The sequence below is a fragment of the Alnus glutinosa genome, chromosome 12 (genome assembly GCF_958979055.1).
Source record: "Alnus glutinosa chromosome 12, dhAlnGlut1.1, whole genome shotgun sequence".
Taxonomy (NCBI): Eukaryota; Viridiplantae; Streptophyta; class Magnoliopsida; order Fagales; family Betulaceae; genus Alnus; species Alnus glutinosa.
This window is the reverse complement of record NC_084897.1, coordinates 26344862-26367359: the sequence shown is the minus strand read 5'-3', so window position 1 is coordinate 26367359 and position 22498 is coordinate 26344862. Positions and strand designations below refer to the sequence as shown.

The window sequence follows — 22498 nt, the reverse complement described above, 5'->3', positions numbered from 1 at the left end:
ATTTGTCCTACGTTTACCTTGATTGAGACATAGTTTACCTTAAAGTTAAGGACGCTCGATTAAATCGTAAATAGTGACCCAGGTGACAAGTGATCGCGTAGCACGATTGTGGTTTGAGAATTGATTCCCTATATTGAGGTTGATAAATGGGTCACGTGGGCTTGCCAACCTACAACCCAACAAAATTAAGAGTCATTGTTAATAAAGTGTGTGCATAATATTCTTAAAAGAGAATTGATTCCTATACTACACAGGTACAATAACTTCACAACACCCCCTTACATGGGTGGGCTCCAGTGTATGAGCTCACCTCCATGTGAAGGGATGTTGTGAAGTTGTTGTACATGCGTTGTACATCTATCATTTTTCTTCTTAAAATTCAATTTAGAGGAAAAGTGTCTATAATATCATTTATTGAAATTATTCTGATGATTTTCCAATTTTTTCCATAACAGATCTACTAATTATTTGATTCCAACTGGCTAAGAGAGATCTTGATGTAAGAAATAGATTTTAACAGCTAAAAAAGTTCAATAATCAGGTTAACTAATATTCTTTATATAATAAATGCTATCACACGAACAATTATACTCAACTCGATGGAATTTTATTTATTTATTTTTTAAAATAAATAATTTGATGGAAATGCTTGACCCTTTTTTTTTTTTTTTTTTTTTTTTTTTTTTTTTTTTTATCTTATCTTATCTTAAGCTTAAGCTTAAAGTTATTACTGATGTAAACTCAACAGCTACTACTTGCTTGCAGTCATTAATTTACAAGGATTATAAGAATAATACGATGCCCCCTCTTTGAATATAATATTTTTTTTTAAAAAGAATTATTTTTATTTAGACAGACTGTCTCACTACCATTTTTAATTAAATAAGCGTTGAATTTAATTATTTATTGAAAATCACGATCTTATCCTTTAAAAAATAAAAAATTATTCTAAAGTCAGGAAGTAATATGCTACTTGAAAATAATTTAGTTTAAACAACTTTAAAAATGATTCTAAATGAGGAAGAAATTCGGGTAGCCTAATAATAAAAAAACAAATCTCATCTAACAGGTTCAGGCAACCTAATAACAGGACATTTCTATTTATTTTATTTTCCATTGGTTGGAGTGGACCGAGTACACATTGTTCTTTCTTTGACTACTTCAGAAGCCTGCAATTATTTTGAGCCCAATCTGGTTTTTATGGAATTCAAATGAGAAATTTGAACTCCCAGTCCAGTATGTGACCCACGTGCAGCACTGAAATCTTTAGGGGAACAATCGAACGGGCTTTCTACAATAAACCAATCAGCTGATAAAACAATTACAAAAAAGAAAAATAATCCCACTTTCACTCATCATTCATTCCTATCAAAAAATTCAAGGATGTTAATACATTGATAAACAAATTTAAATCGCCCAATAACAATAGAAGTAGGGTATGAACAGATTTTTCAACACCCCCCCCCCCCCCCCCCTTTTTTTTAATTCAACACATAACTTGTCATTAAATTATATATATATATATATATATATATATAAATGAAGTTCATGAAAAACCAAAAAGCGCACCCAAGTGTACACATAAGAAACATCTAAAAAAAGAGATAATCATTACATTATATACCATCGGCTTGTTTAATAATTACAAAATATCACATTTGACCAGCTTACCAGTTTTGCGGAATAAGACTTGAAATGGAGATGAATCATTCATGGTTAGGATTTAATGTTGTTACATCTAACGGTGTAGATGATGACACGTGATAAATACGTTGAAACATCATTCGAAAAATTTAAATGATGTAACATCGTTTACACAATTAAATACAACATTCAATCTTGACGATGAAATGGCTCATCTACCTTTCAAGTGAAATGGAGAGGATCCTTGTCCCAATTTTGCAAGGTTCAGGGTGTCAAACTCACTCCTTTCATTTGCATTTTTGCTGGTGCCGCCCTTCGCCGTCCGGACCCAAAAAGAAGTATGAGAATCCAATTCTTTATAGGATCATGTAGCTTATGAGGAAACCAAAAAGCTGACGTTGGGAACGCTAGCCATCTCGAGAAGTTGTATCATTGATGGTTGTGTTGGTTGTTGGAGCAGTCACCCTAGCTTAGGAAGCTGCTTCAACAGCTTAATTAGCTCATAAGTCTTTGTGTCTTGACCCAAATAAAGGCACACGTCAAGTGGGGTTAAACCATCCTGAGACAAAGATGAGTGGTGCAATTGATCAAAAAACATGAAGGGAAGTAGGGAACTCTTGGCACGTACATAAGCACAAATTGTAACTTTCAAACACTAATTTCAGATCAACCATGATGGAAAACAGAAGGAAAAATTTTAAGCGACATTCGAATGAGATACTCATTACAGCAAAAAGTGATGCTTATGATATATAGTATGAAAAGCACATAGGATACTCTGCCCAACTCAATGGCACGTATTTTGAAAGCCTGTTAGATGGTTTTAGCTCATGAAGTGCATCGCGTTCAAGTATTGTCAACCAAGAATTATTCCAAGAAATGAACATTCACATTTAGAAATTATTTCATGATTTAAGAGAATGAGTGCAATTACGAACAGAACCAGAATTCAGAGGTTTATGCCCTTTACCTTGTTTTTCAATGTCTTGTCAGCTCCTTTAATCAATAAAAGCCTCACTAGATCTGTTCTCCGGGCTTGAACAGCAAGATGTAATGGTGTCCACCCATCCTGAATTAGACAAAAAAAAAAAACAAACAAACAAACAAACAAACAAACTCAACAATAGGATCGGAACACATTGAGAAAATGCACATAAGCAACAAGGAGGAATTGTTAAACATACATTGTCCTGATGATTTATATCAACATTATACAGTAGAAGAATTTTAATTGCTTGACTGGAAGCTGTTCGGACCGCATAGTGCATCAAAGTGGCCCCATCCTGTTTTTACCAAACATCAAGAAGAAGAAGAAGAAGAAGATCATGTCAATTCAACATAAAATATGTTGATTGTATATAGGCATGCATATTATTGGAAGAAACATGACCACATCACCAGAGACCAAGATCTCCTTGGGGAAATTCAAATGCTCTATGTTCTGTAAGAGCAATGTGTACTGACACAAGAAAGTACCAAAACCATCTAGAATTTTCAAATAGAGATAAGTCAACACTAATGATAACAATGATAACAGCAGGGATTCCTTTATGTGTTGACAAAAGGCTAATAATTAAAAATATAATTGAATAGTTAAACAAATAAAGTGCCTTATAGGCAAATAAATCTATCAATGATTCAATTTTATTTTATTTTTTCGTTTTGCTCTTTTTAGTAAAGTAGTTAGGGGCGCCTTACGCTTTTAATGAGATTGGTTTATTATTTATAAAAAAAATGATTCAAATATTTTTCCAGAACCAGTATGCACAAATATGCTTCACCGAATTTAAGATGGCACCTGTTCACATGTTTAGATAACATTATCTAAGTACTGAATATGTGACATTGCTAGGAATTTGGGACTGGCATCATTATATAATTGTTAACAAATGTAGCTAAAAAGAAGAACTACTAGATGAATTTCTACTCACTTTCTCGAGCACAAATGGATTAGCTGACTCTCTCAAAAGATAGTTTGTAATGGCCTGCTTTTTTCCAATTATTGCTTTGTGAAGAGCAGTCCAACCATCCTGGAAAGGAAATAAAATTCCAAGGCCCAGATTAAGAGCAGAAAAGCAACAATTAGAACTTCCAAGCACTTTTCTGCCCCATATCACAAGTGATTGTTTTGTATACCGTATCCGAAGCATTGATATCAACATTATGCTTCAATAAAGCATCCACGAGGTAGAACTCTCCTGATGCAGCAAGAGTATGCAAAGGTAACCACTTTTCCTGAGAAGGATTGAACCAAATATTGAGTCACTAATCAGGGAATTAGAGAAGTGTGTGGAGAAAGCCATTCCAGGCGTCAAATTTTTGAAATTTTGTAACCGAGATAACTATTCATTTGGACCCCAAAATCCAGGAAGGCTGTGAGTATCAGAAACTAGTTTCTTAAACCAAAAACCATTCAAGAACGCCAGGAAAGTTAAAAGAAAATCAAAAGAAACACAATTACAATCCAATGGTCATGGTCCACGTGAAACTTACAGAGGTAGCAGCTGCCACATCAGGTTTCTTCCTATTCAGCAGAAGCTTTTCCTCCTTAGTAAACAACTTACGACGGCCTATTCATTCAAGCGTAAAAGATAAGTATGGATGGGAACAATGACTATCAGAATTATCTCTGTGTACTTATCAAAAAAAGAATTATCTCTGTCAAAATCTCAACAGAGCAGTGCATGTGAAATTCTTCCACAGAACCAGATGAAAAGAAAGTTGTGCACCGAAAAAGAAATTACATACCAATGAACTAAGAAATTGAAAGACAAATTAATTTGCACAAATAGCAGGCAACAAGGTACTATTAACTTCAATCTGATACCAAACGGTGCCTTAAGTTCAAAACCCAATAAAATTAGCTACTCCTGCAGTAATCTCCATATCTTATTCTACTAGTTTTGCAAATCTACCTCCAGAGGCTCTTTTTTTTTTTAGAGGCTTTATTTTCACAAAAAGCATAAGAAAAGTTAGTACCTTCAGAGGCTTTATTTTCACCAGGCTCGTAATTCCCACTATTGAAGAACTCCGTCACGTCCTCCAAGCCCCTACCGTACACCGCCCACCTGGGGTTCTTGGGCGCCACTCGCTCACTCGACGCGTTCACTTCACCTCCTTTCTCCTCCTTCACCGGAAACCGCGACGGGTTATCGAGCACGAGCGGCTTCACCTGTGCCAACTTGGCCTGTTTTAACTCCAAATACTCCTTCAAGTTCACGTTCCTAATGGGCTCGTACCCCTTCTTCTTCTTCTCCACTTTGCTGCCGAACTCCAATTGCTGAGCAATCTTGCGCCGCTCTTTCTTGGTGATGTTGATCTCCGCCTGGATTTGGTGCCACTGGTCCGGGATTAAGTTCTCGGGCTCGATTTCCGTGATGGGTTTCTTGTGCTTGTGTTTGTTTGCCTTTGGGTTGGGAGCGGGAGTGGGGCTCTCGAAAACGACGTCTTGTTGGAGGTAGGGGTCCTCGAATGCGCCTTCTTCGAAGACGATGCAGTCGCCGATGACGATGTCCTCGACGTCGTCGTTTTGGAGGGAGGGAAGAGAGAGTGAATGGTAGTGGAGTTTAGTACGGAACTTTATCGTGGATTTGGGGGATGCGAAGGAAAGGCAAGGTCGTAGGTTCGTGGGGAAGAGAGGGAAGAGTTTGGGAGGGGTTGGGGGATTTAGTAGAAGAGACAAGGAGGGTGACATGGTGCGTGGGAATGGAGAGGAATCGACCAAACTTGATTGTTTTCTGGATTTTGTTCGGTTATCGTTGTAGCGCAGAGATTAAGGCCCGGTGAGTGCTCTCGCTTGGACTCTTGTAGACTTTTCCTAAATTTAAGATATTAAACTTTTTCTTTTTTACTGTATAAATAAACTCTACAATAGTATTTATTATCATTTCTTTATATCATTTAAATATTTTTTTAAATTAAATATTAAGGAAAAAATTATTTAAATATTATTTCAAATAAATACTAGAAAAATAAGACAGGAAATAAATTTCTTTTTATATTAAAACAATATTAAAGAAACCACTTTTACTTCCCTATGGTACAACTTTTAATTCCCTTCTTATTTTCTTAGTTTAAGGAATAAGAAAATTTGATTCAAATAATTTTTCAGAATTTTTCCCTACATATAGGGAAGATAATAAATTTAGAGAAACTGCTTCTAATACTCTTACGAGTCTGCCTTCAAAAACTAGGCCCATCAACGATTTGGGCCGATTGTGAAGAATTTTGCAAAGAATACTAAAAGCAGTGAATATAAGAGTTTGTCTAACTCGCCTGAGTGGACAACTTTAGGTTTGGGGCAGTTGCAACCACCCCATGTGTCGCCTAAGATTTGGTAGTACCCCTGCTGGATGGTTGGAAGGGGGGGGGGGGGGGGAGTGATGCCAATCAGGAGGAGAGAAGTACTATTATTGTGTTATTTTATATATATATATATATATAATATATATAAGCAATGGTATTTTAAAAAATTTAGTTGAAATTTAGTTATTCTTATGTTGTCACCAAACGAATTAATAGAATTGGTCATCCCATTCCAGCTTCTTGTATTCATGATAATGTGTATTCCTATTCCTAAATAATCATCATCTTGTGCACCAAACTTGCCCCATGAGTTGGTTTTAGGTATCTTTAGTATATGGAGGCCGAGGTCTAAGCAACACTGCACTCTTACATGATCCAAAATTATTTTAAGAAAAATGCTTAAGGTACTACGAATTTTATTACGATCCTCTTAAAAACTCACATGACAATCTACATTTTATAAAAACAATTGTCACATGACGGTCTACGTTTGAGTGGTTGATCTTGTGAGTGCCACATAAAATGTCATATCAATTTGCAAACATGATAATTATCATGTGAACTACCACATGACATCCCATATTTTAATGGTTGACATGATAAGTACCATATAAACTGTCACATCAAGTTATAAGAAACTATAATAAAAGCTGCAATGCCCTGATAACAACCATTGAATCTGTAGGACACATTTTGAAAATTAACTATTGAATCTATAGGACATACACAAACCCATATATGAGTCATCCTCGTTCAATAATTAATTTTCAAAATGGGAGAATATGAGAATACAAGAAAAATCATTTCACAAGAATATGAGAATACAAGAAAAATCATTTCTCCTTGTGAAATGAACGCCTTTCTTTTGAAAATATTGCCTCTCCATATCAGCTTGTACACTTACGTTTGTCCAAGTGTTTGTAAATCTAGCATTTCTCATGCAGCAATATAAATATAAGCAATCTCTATCTTGCGGCCAAGTAACTTTTACCAATCTCTCCCCCAGTTAGGTTCTTCATAAACTTGTGGATTGTTCTTAAGGCAGTCAGTAGTCACTAAACATGTTTTGCACACTTCCCCACCATTTCCATCCCTTCTTGAAACGAGTATACATGGTCCACAGAACGGATCCGGATTGTTGTTTGCTGCCCGGATTGCCCACCGGCCCAAACAAGCAGGTGAACAACCCAAAATTTGGGTGGGCAAGTAATCCATATATTAACTCTCTCTCTCATACATTTACTGCCCAAATCACAAGCAATTATTTGGGCAACAAAATTGCTGGGAATATTCATACAAATAAAAAATAAAAAAAAATTGCCAAAAATCTTTATCCCCACATCACATGCTGCTGCAATGACGACATAATTGGAAGAGTAAAAATGAAATGAAGTGTGGTGAGGTGAGACATGCTTTGCCTACAATTTGGGAACACAAGCTAAAAGGACACTTGAGGCTGAATCTACTGTTAACACCCAAAAAAGTCCATTGATCTTAATACCCAAAAAGGTTTAGGTTAATACATACCAAGTCATCAATCAAAAACAACAAACCTACCATTTGAGAGGCAGTGACTACAAAACAAGGAAAACACCACATTGCCTTCCAACCAAACATGAGCATCTGCCTACGTTCAGTGCAAACCAAAGATCATTACAATACCATAACTGTTTCACAAAATTCAAAGTCTCCCCTCCACAGAGGATGCCAAAACCTAAAAGCATCACCTAGAACCACGAGCATATTTCCTTTCCGGGCTAGGAGAATAAGGAACCGACCTGGACCTGTCCCTTCTTGTTCTTCCACCATGGGGTGGTGAGTGTCTGGGAGAATAATCACGACCCCCTCGATATGGTGAGCGCCTAGGAGATCTACGATACCCATAGTCCTCACGTCCACGATACCTACCACGGTCACCACCACGGTCACCGCCACGGTCACCGCCACGAGGGCCTTTCACCAATGCAACAATCAAATTGTAGTGAATATTTGTTAAGATGCCTCTAAAACCACTAAATAAGTACATTCAGCTTTATGAGAATAAATCCATGTTTACAATAGATACTTATTAAACTTACCATAGTCTCTGGTATTTTTCAGCCCAAGATAGTGCCCTGGTGTAGGAGTTCTCGCTCGTTTCCTCCGTGACTGAAAGATAAATAGATCACCTCAATTCTTTGAAGTTCCATGATGCAAAACAAATTAAACTTCAACAAATCACGCATCACATAAAATAGGACTTAAAACCATGAGACATCATTTTTACATATTGTAGCCTTTAAAAATAGTTTCTTTTTTCATTTTAAAAATAAAAACCTTCATTCAGAGAACTGGCTACCAAAGAAAGCACAGGACATCCAGGTATACATCACTAGTCTCCATGAAATGAATGTCAGGTATGAGATACCATAAAAGCCTGATTAGAAAGTGGTTGATAATGTCCGTTGATTAGTTGAGAGTTGAAAGTGAATGCTGAGGTTGTATAGTTGTTGGACAATATAGTAGCTATGTTAAGTTGATCAGACGCATTTGATAAGCTGTTTCACTAAAGTTGATATGGATGAACTCATCATCTTTGAATGATTGATTGCTGCCAACATAGCTGACGCAAGGTGTTCTGAATATAACCAGAAAACCTCCAAGTCAAGAAGAAAGAAAACTAATCAAATTTGCCAGTTTTTTTACCACTTAAGGAACAATCACATTACCTTTTCTACAGTTATATAACGACCTTCGAGAACTGATTGGTTGAGATATTTAACACAACGGTTGGCATCCTCAGAATTTTCCATCGTAACAAAAGCAAAACCACGTGAGATACGCGTACGAGGCTCCACCACAAGGAAACAGGAAGCTACCTGAAAGTTGGGGAGGAAAAAGTAAGCATAGACTAGATGAAAAATTACATTATGTTCAAGTTTTGTACTATAACAAGCAGATGCAGAAAATAGAATTAGAGAACTTCCATCAATTAACCAGGAATATTTACAGTAGAAGATAAAAATTAAGGGGTAACTGCCATCAACTTTTGACTACAAATAAGAAACCAACCTTTCCCTCCTTAGAGAAGTGCTCTTCAAGGTCCCTCTCTGTGACCCTTTGGGAGAGACCAGTTACATAAAGGGTATCCCCAGGGTTTACAACCTCAGACCTGCCACGTTTTCAAAAGATTAGACCAGCATCTTAAAAACATTAGCATTCCATATAAAGAAAGCAAGCATAAGTATCAGGATTTGACATGGAAGAAAGACTCAAAATAAGAGTCATATTAGACCAGAAATACTAATAAAATAAAAAATAAAATATATAAACAAATATTAGAACCTACCTGCCATGACTTCTGGATCTTGACCTAAACCAGAAACACCAGCCAACCATGAACAACGGACACAGACACAAGTATCAAAGTCAGACATGAGAGAGGCTACATAAAAATGTTATTTTTACAAGCCCGACATAATAATGAGAGCATAGCTGGAGTGAAAACAAACCTGCCACGACCTCTGGACTGGGATCTGGGCCTTGGCCTGGACCAGGATCTAGATCTGGACCTAGACCTAGGTCTAGACCAAGACCTGGATCTGGATCTAGGTCTAGATCTAGATCGGGACCTGGACTGAGCTCTAATAGGGGAAGGGGACCGTGAATACCTGGTGTATTAGTCCATATAAAATCAAAATCATGAAAATAATTTATAACTTAATAATGCATTTGAAGTTAAAAAAGATAAGCTTGTTTTTTTTTTTTGAAAGGAAAAAATAAGCTAGTTGGAAAAGAGAGATGTACTTATATCCATGATGCCAATCTTCATAAGATCATGCATCCTATATGCCCTACAAACCTCTCGTGTTATCTATATTTAGTTATTCCCATGTTTAATTTCCAAAAAGCTTGGACAAAGCCTCCTCCATATCATAACGCTTCAACTCCACATTGTGCATTTTCCCATATCTTTTACCCAAGCTTGTAGAAAAGAGTAATAAAAGACTAAATATTATAAGTGGTCTCTGAATTATATCACCTTCCAACATCAAATCTACATTTAAAAATTACACTAAGAAATGAAAGATTGAAAATACAACTTAGAAGTGCAAATATTAGAGAGTTCATTGAAAATTTCAAAACATCTGTGTCATAAAGCTCAAGATTACTAGACGGTTCCTTCCACAGGTCGCAAAGTAGTGCAAACTTATATACTCAACTCAAATCAACTAAACCCTAATTCCCAAGTCATAGGGGATGGCTCCACGAATCATTTCTCAACTAATTGGTGGTCCGGCACAACATATCTTTGTTATTAGAGTTACATCTCTTAAATGCCGATAGATATTATATGTCATATGCACACAAAACCAGATTACGTTGCCAGTACACCATGACCACAAACATTTTCCATTCCTGAAAACTAAACCACCAAAACTTGGATGGTGGTGCGGAACTAGCAACCCTGTGTACAAAACTAAAATTTCACAATTGGATTGTTTCCTTGCTAAGCATCTAGGACTATTTTCAGAAAAATGGCATAAAGGTTTGGATTTAATGCAAGTTAACCGAGCAACAGTTTATCAGAGCTCCGAAATTCCAAACACAGCATAAGTGTTCCCAAAATCTCCCATAAGCTAATCCCTATGAGACTAGACACACATGTATCTAGGGTTTCCCCGTGAGTAATTCAAGTTCTTAAATTCATAACAAGGAACAAGAAAACCCAATATGACGAATCCGAAAATCCCTAGTGTACCGTTTATGATAACGCAAAATCGGGTAAGATTTTAGGGTTTACCTTTTGCGAGGAGAATCGGCCTGTAACAACAATCAAAACCGCATATGATATCACAAATGGTTGTCAATCAAATAACAATGAAATAGAACACAGAGAGAGAGGAGCTTGCCATTTTCGCCAAGATAGACGAACCCTAGAGAGAAGAAGATCGGAGATATAGGGTTTTGGCCCTTTTAGGAGAGACAGCTTTCACGCGAGTCGCAAAAGTCGCGGTCTGCTTTGTTTCTTTTGGACTTGGTAAGAAACGAAAATATATATATATTGGAGGACGGATACGATACGGTTGATTCTAGTGGAAGCAGAAGTAAGTTATTTTATTTTATTTTTTTAGAAATAATACTCATTTCATTCAAAGAACTCCAAACAATCAAAAGACTATGATAAAACATTAAATCTAATACACTCTTTGTATACACCCCATCCATATGTAATCATTAGTCTGGTTAACTCCTTTTTTTGCCAAAAAAAAAATGTGCTGCATAATTTGCTATAGGTGAAAGTATAGCTCACTGTTGATTTTTAAAAATCCTGAAGAAGACCGGGACCCTGAATTTCGATGATCAGATTCCCATAAAAACTTCAATTAAATCCGGATCTTTTTATAGCATTCACCGCGATCAAGGAATCGCCTTCCAATATCTAATTACAAAGCTTTTATTGATACGACTTTTTTCTCTAGTATCCTTTTTTTTTTTTCTTTATAAAAAAATAAAATCTATATCTCAAATTCAACTGTAAGTGAAATTGCAAAAATAATTGCTATAGGTTTTGTTCTCATTTCTCTCAAGAAAAAACTTCATTTTAGAGAATGAATCTCATCCGTTCACAGAACATAACTTTTTTTTTTTTTTTTTTTGGAAGTAATAATTTTTTTCACCCCCCTGAGCGATACAAGACAAGAAGACCCACACGGATAATAACCAAAAGAACTGTGAGCTACAACCCACTTTGCAGCATTGTGAACTCTTTGGGTGGCTTATCTTTGAATTTTGACTGCTACCCAAGGTAAGTAATAAAAATTCAAATGGCTCTGTAAAATAAGACATGTTTGCAAGCACATCTTAAGAAAAATTACGTTTACCCTACCTTTTTGGCAAAGTAGCTCTAATATTTTAATGGAAAAAGTACGCATATTACCCTCAAATTACTATTTTATTGTCAATGTGCCCGCAAACTACCAATTGTGTCAATGTTTCCTCCCTAAACTACAAAAAAATGTCAATGTCCTCCCCTAAAGCCAACAAAAAGACAAAAATAACCATAAAAAGTATCAATAAGACAAATATATCCTTATAAATTCGAAAAAAAAAAAAAATTAATTAATTAATTAAAAAAAAAAATTTGAAAGACTGAAAAAAAAAAACTAAAAAAAATGAAAATTCAAGGGGTTGCCCAACCTGAAATTATATAAAGCAACATCTAAAAAATAATTTTTCCCTTTATATATATATATATTTGTTTTTTTTTAAGAATTTTTATAATTTTATTAAGGGTATTTTTGTTATTATGGGACACATTGACATTGTTTTATAATTTAAGAAATATATTGACACAATTGATAGTTTGAGGAACACATTGATAATTGGATGGTAGTTTAAGGAGGATATATGTAATTTTTTCTATTTTAATTTTTGCAATGTCCCCTCCAGTCTCTTTCTATTATTAGAGTTACAATGTCTCTTTCTGCGACATAAAGCGACAAAAATGCATTCTATAAAAAAATAAAAAATAAAATAAAATAAAAAAATTATCTTATGGATGGTATTTTTGCATTTTGGATAGGAGAAAGGTACATTGCAACCCCAAATGGTAGATTGGGGAGAGGGGGGGACATTAAGAAAAGGAAGGTAGTTAGAATAGAATAAATGTACTTGACCCCAGATCTTATATTTTTAAGACAAGGGAACCAAAATAGGTGGCTTTTCTTTTCTCAATTTGAGCTGAGACCATAAGAAGTAAAGAGCTCTAAAGTCTTGTTTGTCATTCATATATAATTTGAAAACTATGCCAATACACAAGTACAGAGCAAATGGGATAACAAGTTTTTGGAAAGAATAAAAGAAAAGCCGCCATTATCATAACAGCAAGAGAACCTATCCAAGCGAGAACACAGAAATCATACATTTGTACATGAATACATATTGACAACAATTCAACATTCTCACAATGTTCATGCATTTGTATAACATTACAAACATACAGTGAAAGGGGCAGAGAGAGGGGTGAGAACGTTGAACAACCTAAAAGGCCTGGGAACATGTCACTGCCATTCTTCCTTACCAAGCATGTATGAACACAACAATGGGAGAAGATTATGTAGTTAGAGTATCAGGAAGGGCGGTGGAATGAGATCCAAGTACTTTTCCACCTACATCTGGGAAATTCTCATGTCCGGGCAGGGGGCCGACCTTCCCATCAGCTTCTACCTGAATAGGATACTTGAGAAGGTGGCCCTGCAATAGTGTGAAATTCTCAGCTGTATATCTCTTCCAGTTATCTACGGCAATCTCATTCACTTTCTTTACACATTCCAAACTCTGTGGCTCAGTGGAAAGTGTATCCACCTTCCCAAGATGCTCAGCCCACAGTGACATTCTGTATCCGTAGACCTGCACGTTGCCGACCACATCATCCAAAGGGATTTAAGCGAGAATTATTTTATGTTTTCATTCACAAGGGGCACATGCAACTTTTCTCTAGAGTGTTTTACAATGAAAGTCAATTCTTGTTGAACGTGTTATTTACAAAGCAACAAGTATAATGTTTACTGCATTAGATCCGATCACCAAAGACAAGGCAAGTGCTAATGAAGTGGGAGGTCATACCCTTGACACGGATCTAATCTTTGAGATGCTCAAAACACCATGTTCTCTCTCTCCACCTCCACTACCCAACCAAAGAAAAGAACAAAGAGAAGAAAAAGCGAGTATCTCTATTTTTTTTTGGTTGGGGTCTGATGGGCATCTAATGCAAACTACATGATTTCACGGTGTCGTTGTTTTTGGTATTTTTGTCACATCACCAGCCTAAATGATTTAGCTGCTGAACACCCAAAGAAAGAAAGAAAAATAAAAAATAGAGAATCTTTTCTTTTTCTTTTTCTTTTTGGGAGGGGGGGTAAGCATCTAATGTGAAGTTTGGAAAAACAAGAAAGACCATACACACCTGACCGCGTGGTTGTTTCTTCCTTGCAGCCCAAGTGTGATGTGGCTGATAGGCACCCATAGCTATCTCCGTGTCCTTTGTACCAGCCATGGATCTCTGGTTAATATTGGCAGATCCCACAATTACATACTCATCATCTACTATCATTCCCTTGGCATGTACATAGATCATAAACCGCTTAAACTTTTGCGCACTCGAGACCTGAAAGAAAATTTTGATTATGACCAACTCCGAAAGAATTAATTTCTTGAAATATATAAAATGCCACATATACAGCATGGTTTTTTGATGTTGGATTAATATCTCATAGCTGAAAGTACTAAAATTTATCTTACATGGGTGTTGATTGATAAAGATGGAAAGCCTTGAAAAAACGTTACGTACACCACATTTAAGAAGCAAAAATACTGAATTTCTTGGCAGCAGAGGTTAAGGACCAACTATTTAAAAGAATTTCTTGGCAGTAGAGGTTAAGGACCAACTATTTACTCTATGTCATGATAGTTTAGAACAGCACAAAAGAGATTTTCATTAGAACAATTACCTTATCAGCATTATCACTCAAGCTTTCCTCAGGAAAATCTTCCCGGTTACCAAGACAATAGAAATTGAGGTAATCTTGAGGATGGAAGTCCACAAGCTGCATCGCTTTCAGTTCCTTTGCAACTACATCATACATCATTTGCATCGTTTGGCTCTGTGAAGAGGAAATGTGCAGAAGCTAGGTATAAATAATATGTTGTTGCTGTTGTTATTATCCACATTATACACTTTTTGGACTTAGGTTCCAGAACATCCTAATATCACAACCTAAAGCCAAGAACTCACTCTAATGAATAAAATGCACTCCATCCAAGTGAATATGATAACTTCTGGATTTGTTATCCGTGAATCCAAACCAATAATTGCCAAGAACAACCTTTTGGTTGCCAAAAGAAAAATACAACTTCATTGTTTCTTCTCGATTTTCATTGTAAGAAAGTAACAGCCATCTTTAGCTATCTTGTCAGTACCAAAACATGAAGCAACATCAGCTTACATAGTTTAGACATTAGATAACCATATTACCTGCCAAAAGAGAATTTCTTGCATAGCTGCAGAATTTGGATCACCCTCAGGCCACATTGGCATGACAATATACACTGCAAATCTCTCCTTTGCTCTAATTTTACTAGCAATCTTTAACGCCAACTCCATTGGGATTAGATTATCAGCTCCTGCTCATACCATGCAATCCAATAACTTGAGAAAATTTTCGAGTCAACAAACAAGGATTGTATTTGGTATTTAGCACATGCTTCTTACCCTAAGACATGAAGAAATTACAATTCATAGAATGTAAAAGTCAGAAAGTAATACTAAGGGAGAATGAAGATAGAACTATCAAGACTGTCCTCATGGTGGCTAAATTGAGTAGAAATGTAGCAGCGATTAATAAGTTTCAAATGTAGACAATATTTGCAGCAATTTCGTGTGGATGAACTAGTAGATGAAATTATTTAAGATCGATAAATTATATGTGTAATCTGATCCACCAAGAAAACAGATTGAACACAAAAACGTAGAGGCTACTTCTCACATATGAACTGCTCAGACTTAGAGATCTTAAGAATAATGCTTCACATAAAAACTCCATAGCACAGGTTCTTCAGTAAAAAGAGAATTTCGGTCCAAGGAATGGAAACAATGTTGTAGAGACCAACAAATAAAACACTGCAGGGAAGATCATGATCTTGACCTGCATCTTTATATGATGGCCACGCATACGATGATCCAAGAAAATACTGATTTTCAATATATATGAAATGTTGAGCAGATCTGATCGCCTGGATGTATGCCATTTGAATGCTTTTATCTATTACCAGATTTTTCGCACAAATAAGGTTCTGCAGTAGAACAACGTCAATTTGAAATTAGGTAATTATTATATGATGTACAACAGATATATAGAAGTCAGATCTTGGTCACAACAAAGAGACAATGATAAAGAGAACAAGGTAGAAATATATGTATGTGTGTGTGTGTGTGAAGAAAGAAAAAAGTAGATCATATATAAACCATGGCGGTAGCAGCTTGAACAGTTTTGGGAAATCCTTTCAGTGACCCTGAGTCAATGGACCTCAAAATCTGCAAAAGCAGAATAAACACACAGATTGAATAGAAGAATTAAACGGAACGAGGAAATTTTCATTCCCCCCACACAAAAAGAAAAAAAGAAAAGCCAAAAAAAAGGGGAGCTTTTACTCAAGAAGAGAGTTGCAAAATCAAACCTGAACATGCCAAAGTTCAGGATCACTTTCACTGGAAATCCATAAGTTGGGATCATCTTCCGGAACAGATGTGATACCATCCTTTGACCTAGATAGGGAAGGACTTCGTATCCAAGAGATACGTTCTATTTTTATTAAGGCATCATCGTGCCAACGGGAAACCTTTTTGATAAATAGTCCAAATTCTTTCCATTTTGTTGCTTTCCTCCAGCGCTGCTCAAAGTTTATAAGAACATCATATGCAGCAGGCCCATCAACTCTGCAGTGCAAGTCATGCCATGGTTGCCTTGGAGCTTTAGTTCCAGCCTAATTCATACATAAAAACATGGGGAGAAAACAGGGACAGTCAAAAAGAAACAACTGCTACAGCATTATCAACAGTTGAGCAAAAAATATAGAACAGAAAATTAAGCAGGAATGCAGCCGACGAAATCAATGTAATCAAGGAAGATTTGATTTCACACTTGATAAAGTGCATAGCTTATTACGCCAGACTTATGTTAAAACTATGATAAGAAACAAAATTCGCAGTGACATACTAGCATGTAAATATGTGACTTAGCCCAAGAGGTGCAAACAAAGTTGACAATTGATTCTAGAGAAAGACCAGCAAGAGGTCTATAACAGGGCCTGAATGAATCTGCATAAAATGTATTCAACTGAAAATAGTATCTCCAGAATGAGGCCTACAACATATATTGTTGACAAGTCACATGAATACAACTCAAACTTAATGGCACTTAAGAATCAAGTACTAGAGAAAATTGGTAGATGCTGCTAATCAATATTTTCTTTATGCATAAGAGAAAATCTCATGAATAGCAACTTTGCTTTTGTAGCATCCCTGTAGAAATGAGAATGGGAGAACAAAAGAACAGTGACACCTTCATAATCGCACAGAAAACCACCTAGCCAGATTCCCCACATTCTAAAGAAAATGCTAAAGTTGCATCATATTACATGCCAGGGGTTTCAAAGGCCTTATGGTCGTAGGACCACATGGAGAACCTTTAGCAACATCATTCCTACCTAGAATTAGTACAAGGCAAAGCATTATGGTAGAGAGAGAGAGGAAGGGGAAACTGGAAAGGGAGGGGGATGGGGGGTGGGGTGGGTTTTGAACGCTGTATTCAAGAATTCTTACTATGAAATATAGATGTCATATTTTGCTCTAAAGCCATTGTTAAGAGTCATACATTTTCAAGGTATGCTTGGGTTGTGGGTTTTATAAGCCTTGAGCAAACCTTTTCCCTTAAGGTGCTTTTTGTGAAAGAGTAATGCTCAATGGACTTTATCATGGTATCAGAGCTTTAGGGCCTTGGACAATGTTGGGTCTTCCCTCCTGTTGTACACTTGTTTGGACAATAGTGCCACACGTGAGGAGGCGTATTAAGAATCTCACATTGTCAAGGTATGCTTGAGTTGTGGGCTTTATAAGCCTTGAGCAAACATCTTCCCTTAAGGTGTCTTTTGTGGAAGAGTAAGGATCAATGAACTATATCAGCCATTACAATTAGAGAAAACTTCACTTATAACCCCTGATCTTTCATTATTTTTGCAATTAAGTATTCAAACTTTAAAAAGTGTCAATTTAGAGTATCCAACTTTCAATTTTTTTTTTTAATTTGAACCTTCCGTTAGATTTATTTTCGTTAAATCCTATCAAAATTCTCAAAATACCCATGTTTTTTTTCTAAAAAAAATATATAAAAATTTTCATAGATTCAGGCATAAATATTTTTGCAAATTCCATTAAATTTTGACCAACACTTACATGCTTGCAAAAAAAAAATTCTTTTTTTATTCCTAAAAAAAGAAGGATATTTTGGAAATTTTGACATGATTTAACGGAAAATTCTAAGAGATGGTTGAAATTAAAAAATAAAAAATAAAAAAATTGAAAAATGGATACCCTAAATTAACATTTTTTAAAGTTTGAATACTTAATTACAAAAGTGATGAAAGATCAGGGGTTATAAGTGAAATTTTCTCTTACAATTATTAAAAGGTACACAAGCCCATGTAACTTAATAACTAAGGTAATAGATACTAGAAAACCTTGAAAACATTTGAATGATGTCAAGATGGAAATATAGTAATGGCTACAATATGCTCATGCGAAACCATTTAGCTAACAACTTACAGGAAATGTGGGATTGTGATAATCATCACAAAATACAGTGCCAAGATCACGAAATAGTCGATGCTCAGGTGTATCATAGCGACCATCACAAAGATCAAGCCCTCCTAAAAATGCAGTTATCTTTCTATCATTACCACCTGCTTGAGTGTCCACAAGGACACACTTTTGATGGTGTGTAAAAAGGCCTCCAACAACCTGTATAGAACCATTACATAAGCAACTCCAACAAATTGTCCAGCTCAAAAGAAAGCAAATGGTATTATTAAAATCAAATAAACAATAAAACTAATCCTAAAACTAAACTTTTTTTCTTTTTCAGAAAAAAAAAATAAATAAATAAATAATAACTTTTTTAGAAAAGAGGAAATGCCTTGGGTACATGGGATGTATACAAAAGGTTCATGAAAAGATACTTTTAATATATTCCACGCTATTAGATAAAACTAGGATTTCAAACCCAATAAAAGTAAATATATGATTAAACCAGTAGAAGTAAAATTAATTGAATATGTTTAAAGAGTAATGCTATTTAGTAGACTCTTATACAACTGTCATACAACTTAATAATGTAGTAGTGAAAATCAACACTTTCAAAAAAAAAAACAATAGCTAATTTTCACTGCCACGTCATCTTAGTTGTATAGCATTACTCATGTTCAAAATGGAGGAACATCATTGTAAAACAATTAAAGAAAAGAAAAAGGGAAAAGTCATATTTAGCCCCTAGGTTTTTATTTGATTTGAATTTAGTCATTGAGTTTTTAATTTCAAGAGTATAGTCATTAGGTTTTATCCAGATTTTAAATAGGCCATTCTATCACTTTTACGCCAAAATCAATGGTTTTTTATATGTCATGTGTGTCTCAATTGACACGCTAGCATTCATATCAACACCTAATATCAATGTCATATCTTTAAGCGCCAAAATTATCTATAAAAAAAAACAACAAAATCAAAACAAAAGACCCCAACACCAAGTCCAAAAACAAAAACCATATTCTTTGTCAACTTAATCTTCTAGATTTGTAGCGTTAGAAGAAAAACTATTAACTTTAACTCTGAGATAAACCCTGGCATGTCAAATGAGATACACGTGACAAATTAAAAATCGTTAATTTTGACAACAAAGTGATAGAGGGACCAATTTAAAACTTGAGTAAAACTTAAGGACCTTATTTTTAAAATTGAAAACTCAAGCACTAAATTCAAAATTGATGAAAATTCCCCCCCGCCCCCCCCCCCAAAAAAAAAAAAAGAAAAAAAAAGGACAATTGCCCGACCTATAGCAGGAAAACTTTACCAGACAATGAAATAAAGTTCACCTGCTGCTTGAAATAGCCCATCTTACTGCTTCCGTAGCGAGGTGCCAGAACACAAGTGACAGATGAATGCTTGAAAAACTCCTTGGTCTCTTCATCATGCGTCTGCATCATTCCCTTCTGCAACCAATGCCACTTCCAGATTACAACTGAAAATTACACATACCCGGCTAATAGTTTCCACAAAACAAATGCCTGGATTACCCAATGCAAAACATTCATGGCAACATTCTCCCCAACCCCACCTTCCCCAGCACCAATATAATTTGTGCTGCATCTTGTAATACAGAAAAACCATTATCTTGAATTGGACAATTCATAAATTCCTTTTGATAGCAAACAACTCGCAGATACAATGAATTAAGGAAAAATGAAGAGTAACTCACAAATGATAAATGTTAAAAATGACAAAGTCTGAACCATTTTAACATACGATTCCTAATTGGGTGTCTCTCTTATATATTCCAGGTGTATTTGGATTGCACCCCCATTGTGCTTGTACTTTAAAATCGTAATACATAGTAAAATTCTTAAAAATTGTAGGCTGAGACTACAAAATCTATGTTTTTAACTACAAAACTGCTTAGTATTCTATGAAGACAAATTCAAATTCAGTTTGAGAAATTTCCTTCAATTTAGTCTAATTTAGTCTATTAAACTGACATGCGTACAAAATGTATATAATTCACATGCATTTCTTTTTTAAATGTTTCTGACATGTTCAATTAAAAATGTACGTTTTTGTTTTACTTAAAATTTGAACAATTATAGGGCTCGTTTGGGTGTTGGATTTTTTTGAATTATATTATACTATATTTAAAATTGTGAATACCGATTAAATTATCTTGTCTTCAATAATTCAATCACTGAATGCTTAAAATATTAACAATTATTTTTAACAAATTCAAACTACGCAATGCAGATCATAAGACTCACCGATTTGAGCAAGAACTTGTCGTGGGAGGTCTTATCGTCCCAAATAAGCAACAAAACCCGCACGCCCTCTTCGGACTTGTACTTGAGCAACTCACCGAGTGTCAAATCCCCACCACGGGGCAACCGGCGCGTGTGCTCCCGAACCAGCCTCACCTTGTGGTAAATCGACCAGCCCACAATGTACACCAAATGGTGAGCCTCAACGATCGCATGGCAAATGTCCTCCCAGCACTTCTCCTGCCGGTAAACATTCCCTCCGTCCAGTTCGATCTTAGGCAGCATCCCGTCCAGCACGTGCGCGTCCTGGTACGGTATCACCGAGCAACCTCTCCTCAACGGGAAGTACGTGTGCCTCACGCCCCGATGCTCTGGATCGCCCGCTATGCCGTGCCGGTAAACTGGGTTTTTCTCGAACGGCGTGAACTGCATCTTGAGCCGTAGCGCCGCGCCCAGCTTCGGCGGCTTTCCGGTGGATCCGATGATATCAAACCAACCGGCGATGAGCTTGCCGGAGGCGATCTCCTCCGCCTGGAATTTGACGGTGCCGATGGACTCTGCGCCGAAAATGTCATCATCTTTGACCTCGAATTCCAAAAAAATTACGGGATGTGCTAGTGGAATATAGAACTGCTCGTTCCACTTAGGGATCTGAGAGTTCTTGATCACACGTGTGCGCGCCAGCGTGGCCTGGGGGACCGAAACTTTGACGTACGGATCGCTGGTGACGATTTTGCGGTGTTGGTGGACCTCGCCGTCTTTGCTTCTGTCGTCGTCGCGACCACCACCGTCGGATTCGTATTTGGAGTTTGGGATTTTGATAGTGCCACAGGCAGTGAAGCAGTGGCGGAGGTGCTGTGCCACGACGTCCATGTTGGGCAAGTGGCGGGCCTCGATAATCTTCAGGTCCAGGTCACCGTGGAGATACGTGACCTGCGGGTTCGACCCGGACTCGGCCATTTTTGAAGCTGAAGTGGGAACGACGGCGGTTCACTGTACCAACTGCAACTTATAGAACAGGAGAGAATCGGAGAGAAGGGAAAGGATGGAATACGTGAATGGTGACAAAGGGTTTCGGTGCTTCTTTGCTTGTTGCAGAGATTTTGGGCCTCGTGGCGCGTTGGGGATTTGGGGTCTTATTTTATTGTTGTTTGAAAGAATCATTTCTTTTCAAAGGCTTCGAAGATGAAGATGATAATCATATGATATAGAACAAAGTTTGAGCCAGTAAGTGGAATCGGATTAGGAAGGAAATGATGGGCTAAAGACAGCGTTAGAGCAACAGAGAGTTGTTCGGTTTTTTTGGGGGGGGGCAATTAAGACAACGAAAAAAAAACGAAAGGTAAAATGAACTTGTACCAGTTACAGTAACAAGGTTGGTGAGCTTAAAGATAAACGGTTCCAACAGCAGTTTCCGCGGCAGATCCTAGTTAGGAAGAGTTTGTCTGAGTTTGCAAATTAAAAACGTGTTTTTAAATAAAATTATTGAAAGTACTGTGTTTAAGTGTGTGTTTTAAACCTTTCAAAAAAAAAAAAAATTTAAAATAATGATCTGAAAATATATATAAAAAAAAAATTACGTTTTTAAATAAAAAATTTTAAAAAAAAACATTCCTTTTTAAATAAAGCCGAAGACAGATGCAACAATTTACAAATTAAATCACTAGCAGAAGTTTTTTAAATTTTATTTTCTTAATAGATGTAGAAAAAATTTCTAAAAAATCATTTGAATCAAAATTTATTATTGTTCTCTAAACTATAAGGAAATAACAATGGAATCAAAAGTTATACACTAAATCTATAAAAGCAAAAATAATTCTCTTAACCTTATTTTAATATAATTCTTACAAAATTTAAATAATTTTTTTTCCTCTCTTTCTTGTGGCATTTAATTTTTTTTTTTTTGACACGTTCATACAAGAGGGGGAGGAAAAAT

At 36.1% G+C, this 22498-nt stretch overlaps 3 protein-coding genes across 3 annotated transcripts; all 3 read right to left on the bottom strand.

Annotated features, from left to right (window-relative positions):
* Positions 1–1747: 1747 nt before the first annotated feature.
* On the bottom strand, positions 1748–5451 carry LOC133852403 (ankyrin repeat domain-containing protein, chloroplastic). The gene is made up of 7 exons (XM_062289154.1): positions 4624–5451; positions 4138–4214; positions 3781–3879; positions 3576–3674; positions 2829–2927; positions 2615–2713; positions 1748–2203 (listed from the first exon to the last, which is right to left on the bottom strand). The coding sequence occupies exons 1-7, from the start codon at positions 5336–5338 to the stop codon at positions 2105–2107; spliced, it is 1287 nt and encodes a 428-aa protein (XP_062145138.1). The 5' UTR covers positions 5339–5451; the 3' UTR covers positions 1748–2104.
* Positions 5452–7412: 1961 nt separating this feature from the next.
* On the bottom strand, positions 7413–10974 carry LOC133851940 (serine/arginine-rich splicing factor SR45a). The gene is made up of 8 exons (XM_062288571.1): positions 10842–10974; positions 10733–10752; positions 9441–9599; positions 9278–9301; positions 9001–9100; positions 8658–8807; positions 8028–8097; positions 7413–7902 (listed from the first exon to the last, which is right to left on the bottom strand). The coding sequence occupies exons 1-8, from the start codon at positions 10842–10844 to the stop codon at positions 7673–7675; spliced, it is 756 nt and encodes a 251-aa protein (XP_062144555.1). The 5' UTR covers positions 10845–10974; the 3' UTR covers positions 7413–7672.
* Positions 10975–12692: 1718 nt separating this feature from the next.
* Positions 12693–21887, bottom strand: LOC133851091 (phospholipase D delta). Its single transcript, XM_062287394.1, has 10 exons — positions 20566–21887; positions 19633–19749; positions 18311–18505; positions 16168–16473; positions 15956–16024; positions 15636–15783; positions 14966–15114; positions 14442–14594; positions 13898–14098; positions 12693–13341 (listed from the first exon to the last, which is right to left on the bottom strand). Exons 1-10 carry the CDS (start codon positions 21520–21522, stop codon positions 13045–13047), a joined length of 2592 nt encoding a protein of 863 aa, XP_062143378.1. The 5' UTR covers positions 21523–21887; the 3' UTR covers positions 12693–13044.
* Between the last annotated feature and the right edge of the window lie 611 nt (positions 21888–22498).

Coding starts and splice junctions, on each gene's coding strand:
- LOC133852403 (XM_062289154.1), bottom strand. CDS start 5,338: ATGTCACCCTCCTTGTCTCTTCTACTAAATCCCCCAACCCCTCCCAAA. Junction 2,714..2,828: donor ATATAAATCATCAGGACAAT/GTATGTTTAACA, acceptor TGTCTAATTCAG/GATGGGTGGACACCATTACA. Junction 2,204..2,614: donor ACAAGACATTGAAAAACAAG/GTAAAGGGCATA, acceptor TCTTTGTCTCAG/GATGGTTTAACCCCACTTGA.
- LOC133851940 (XM_062288571.1), bottom strand. Junction 9,600..10,732: donor GCCGATTCTCCTCGCAAAAG/GTAAACCCTAAA, acceptor CTAATACACCAG/GTATTCACGGTCCCCTTCCC. Junction 9,101..9,277: donor AGATCCAGAAGTCATGGCAG/GTAGGTTCTAAT, acceptor AAAACGTGGCAG/GTCTGAGGTTGTAAACCCTG.
- LOC133851091 (XM_062287394.1), bottom strand. CDS start 21,522: ATGGCCGAGTCCGGGTCGAACCCGCAGGTCACGTATCTCCACGGTGAC. Junction 16,025..16,167: donor CTGAACTTTGGCATGTTCAG/GTTTGATTTTGC, acceptor CTGCTTTTGCAG/ATTTTGAGGTCCATTGACTC. Junction 14,099..14,441: donor TGAGTGATAATGCTGATAAG/GTAATTGTTCTA, acceptor ATTTTCTTTCAG/GTCTCGAGTGCGCAAAAGTT.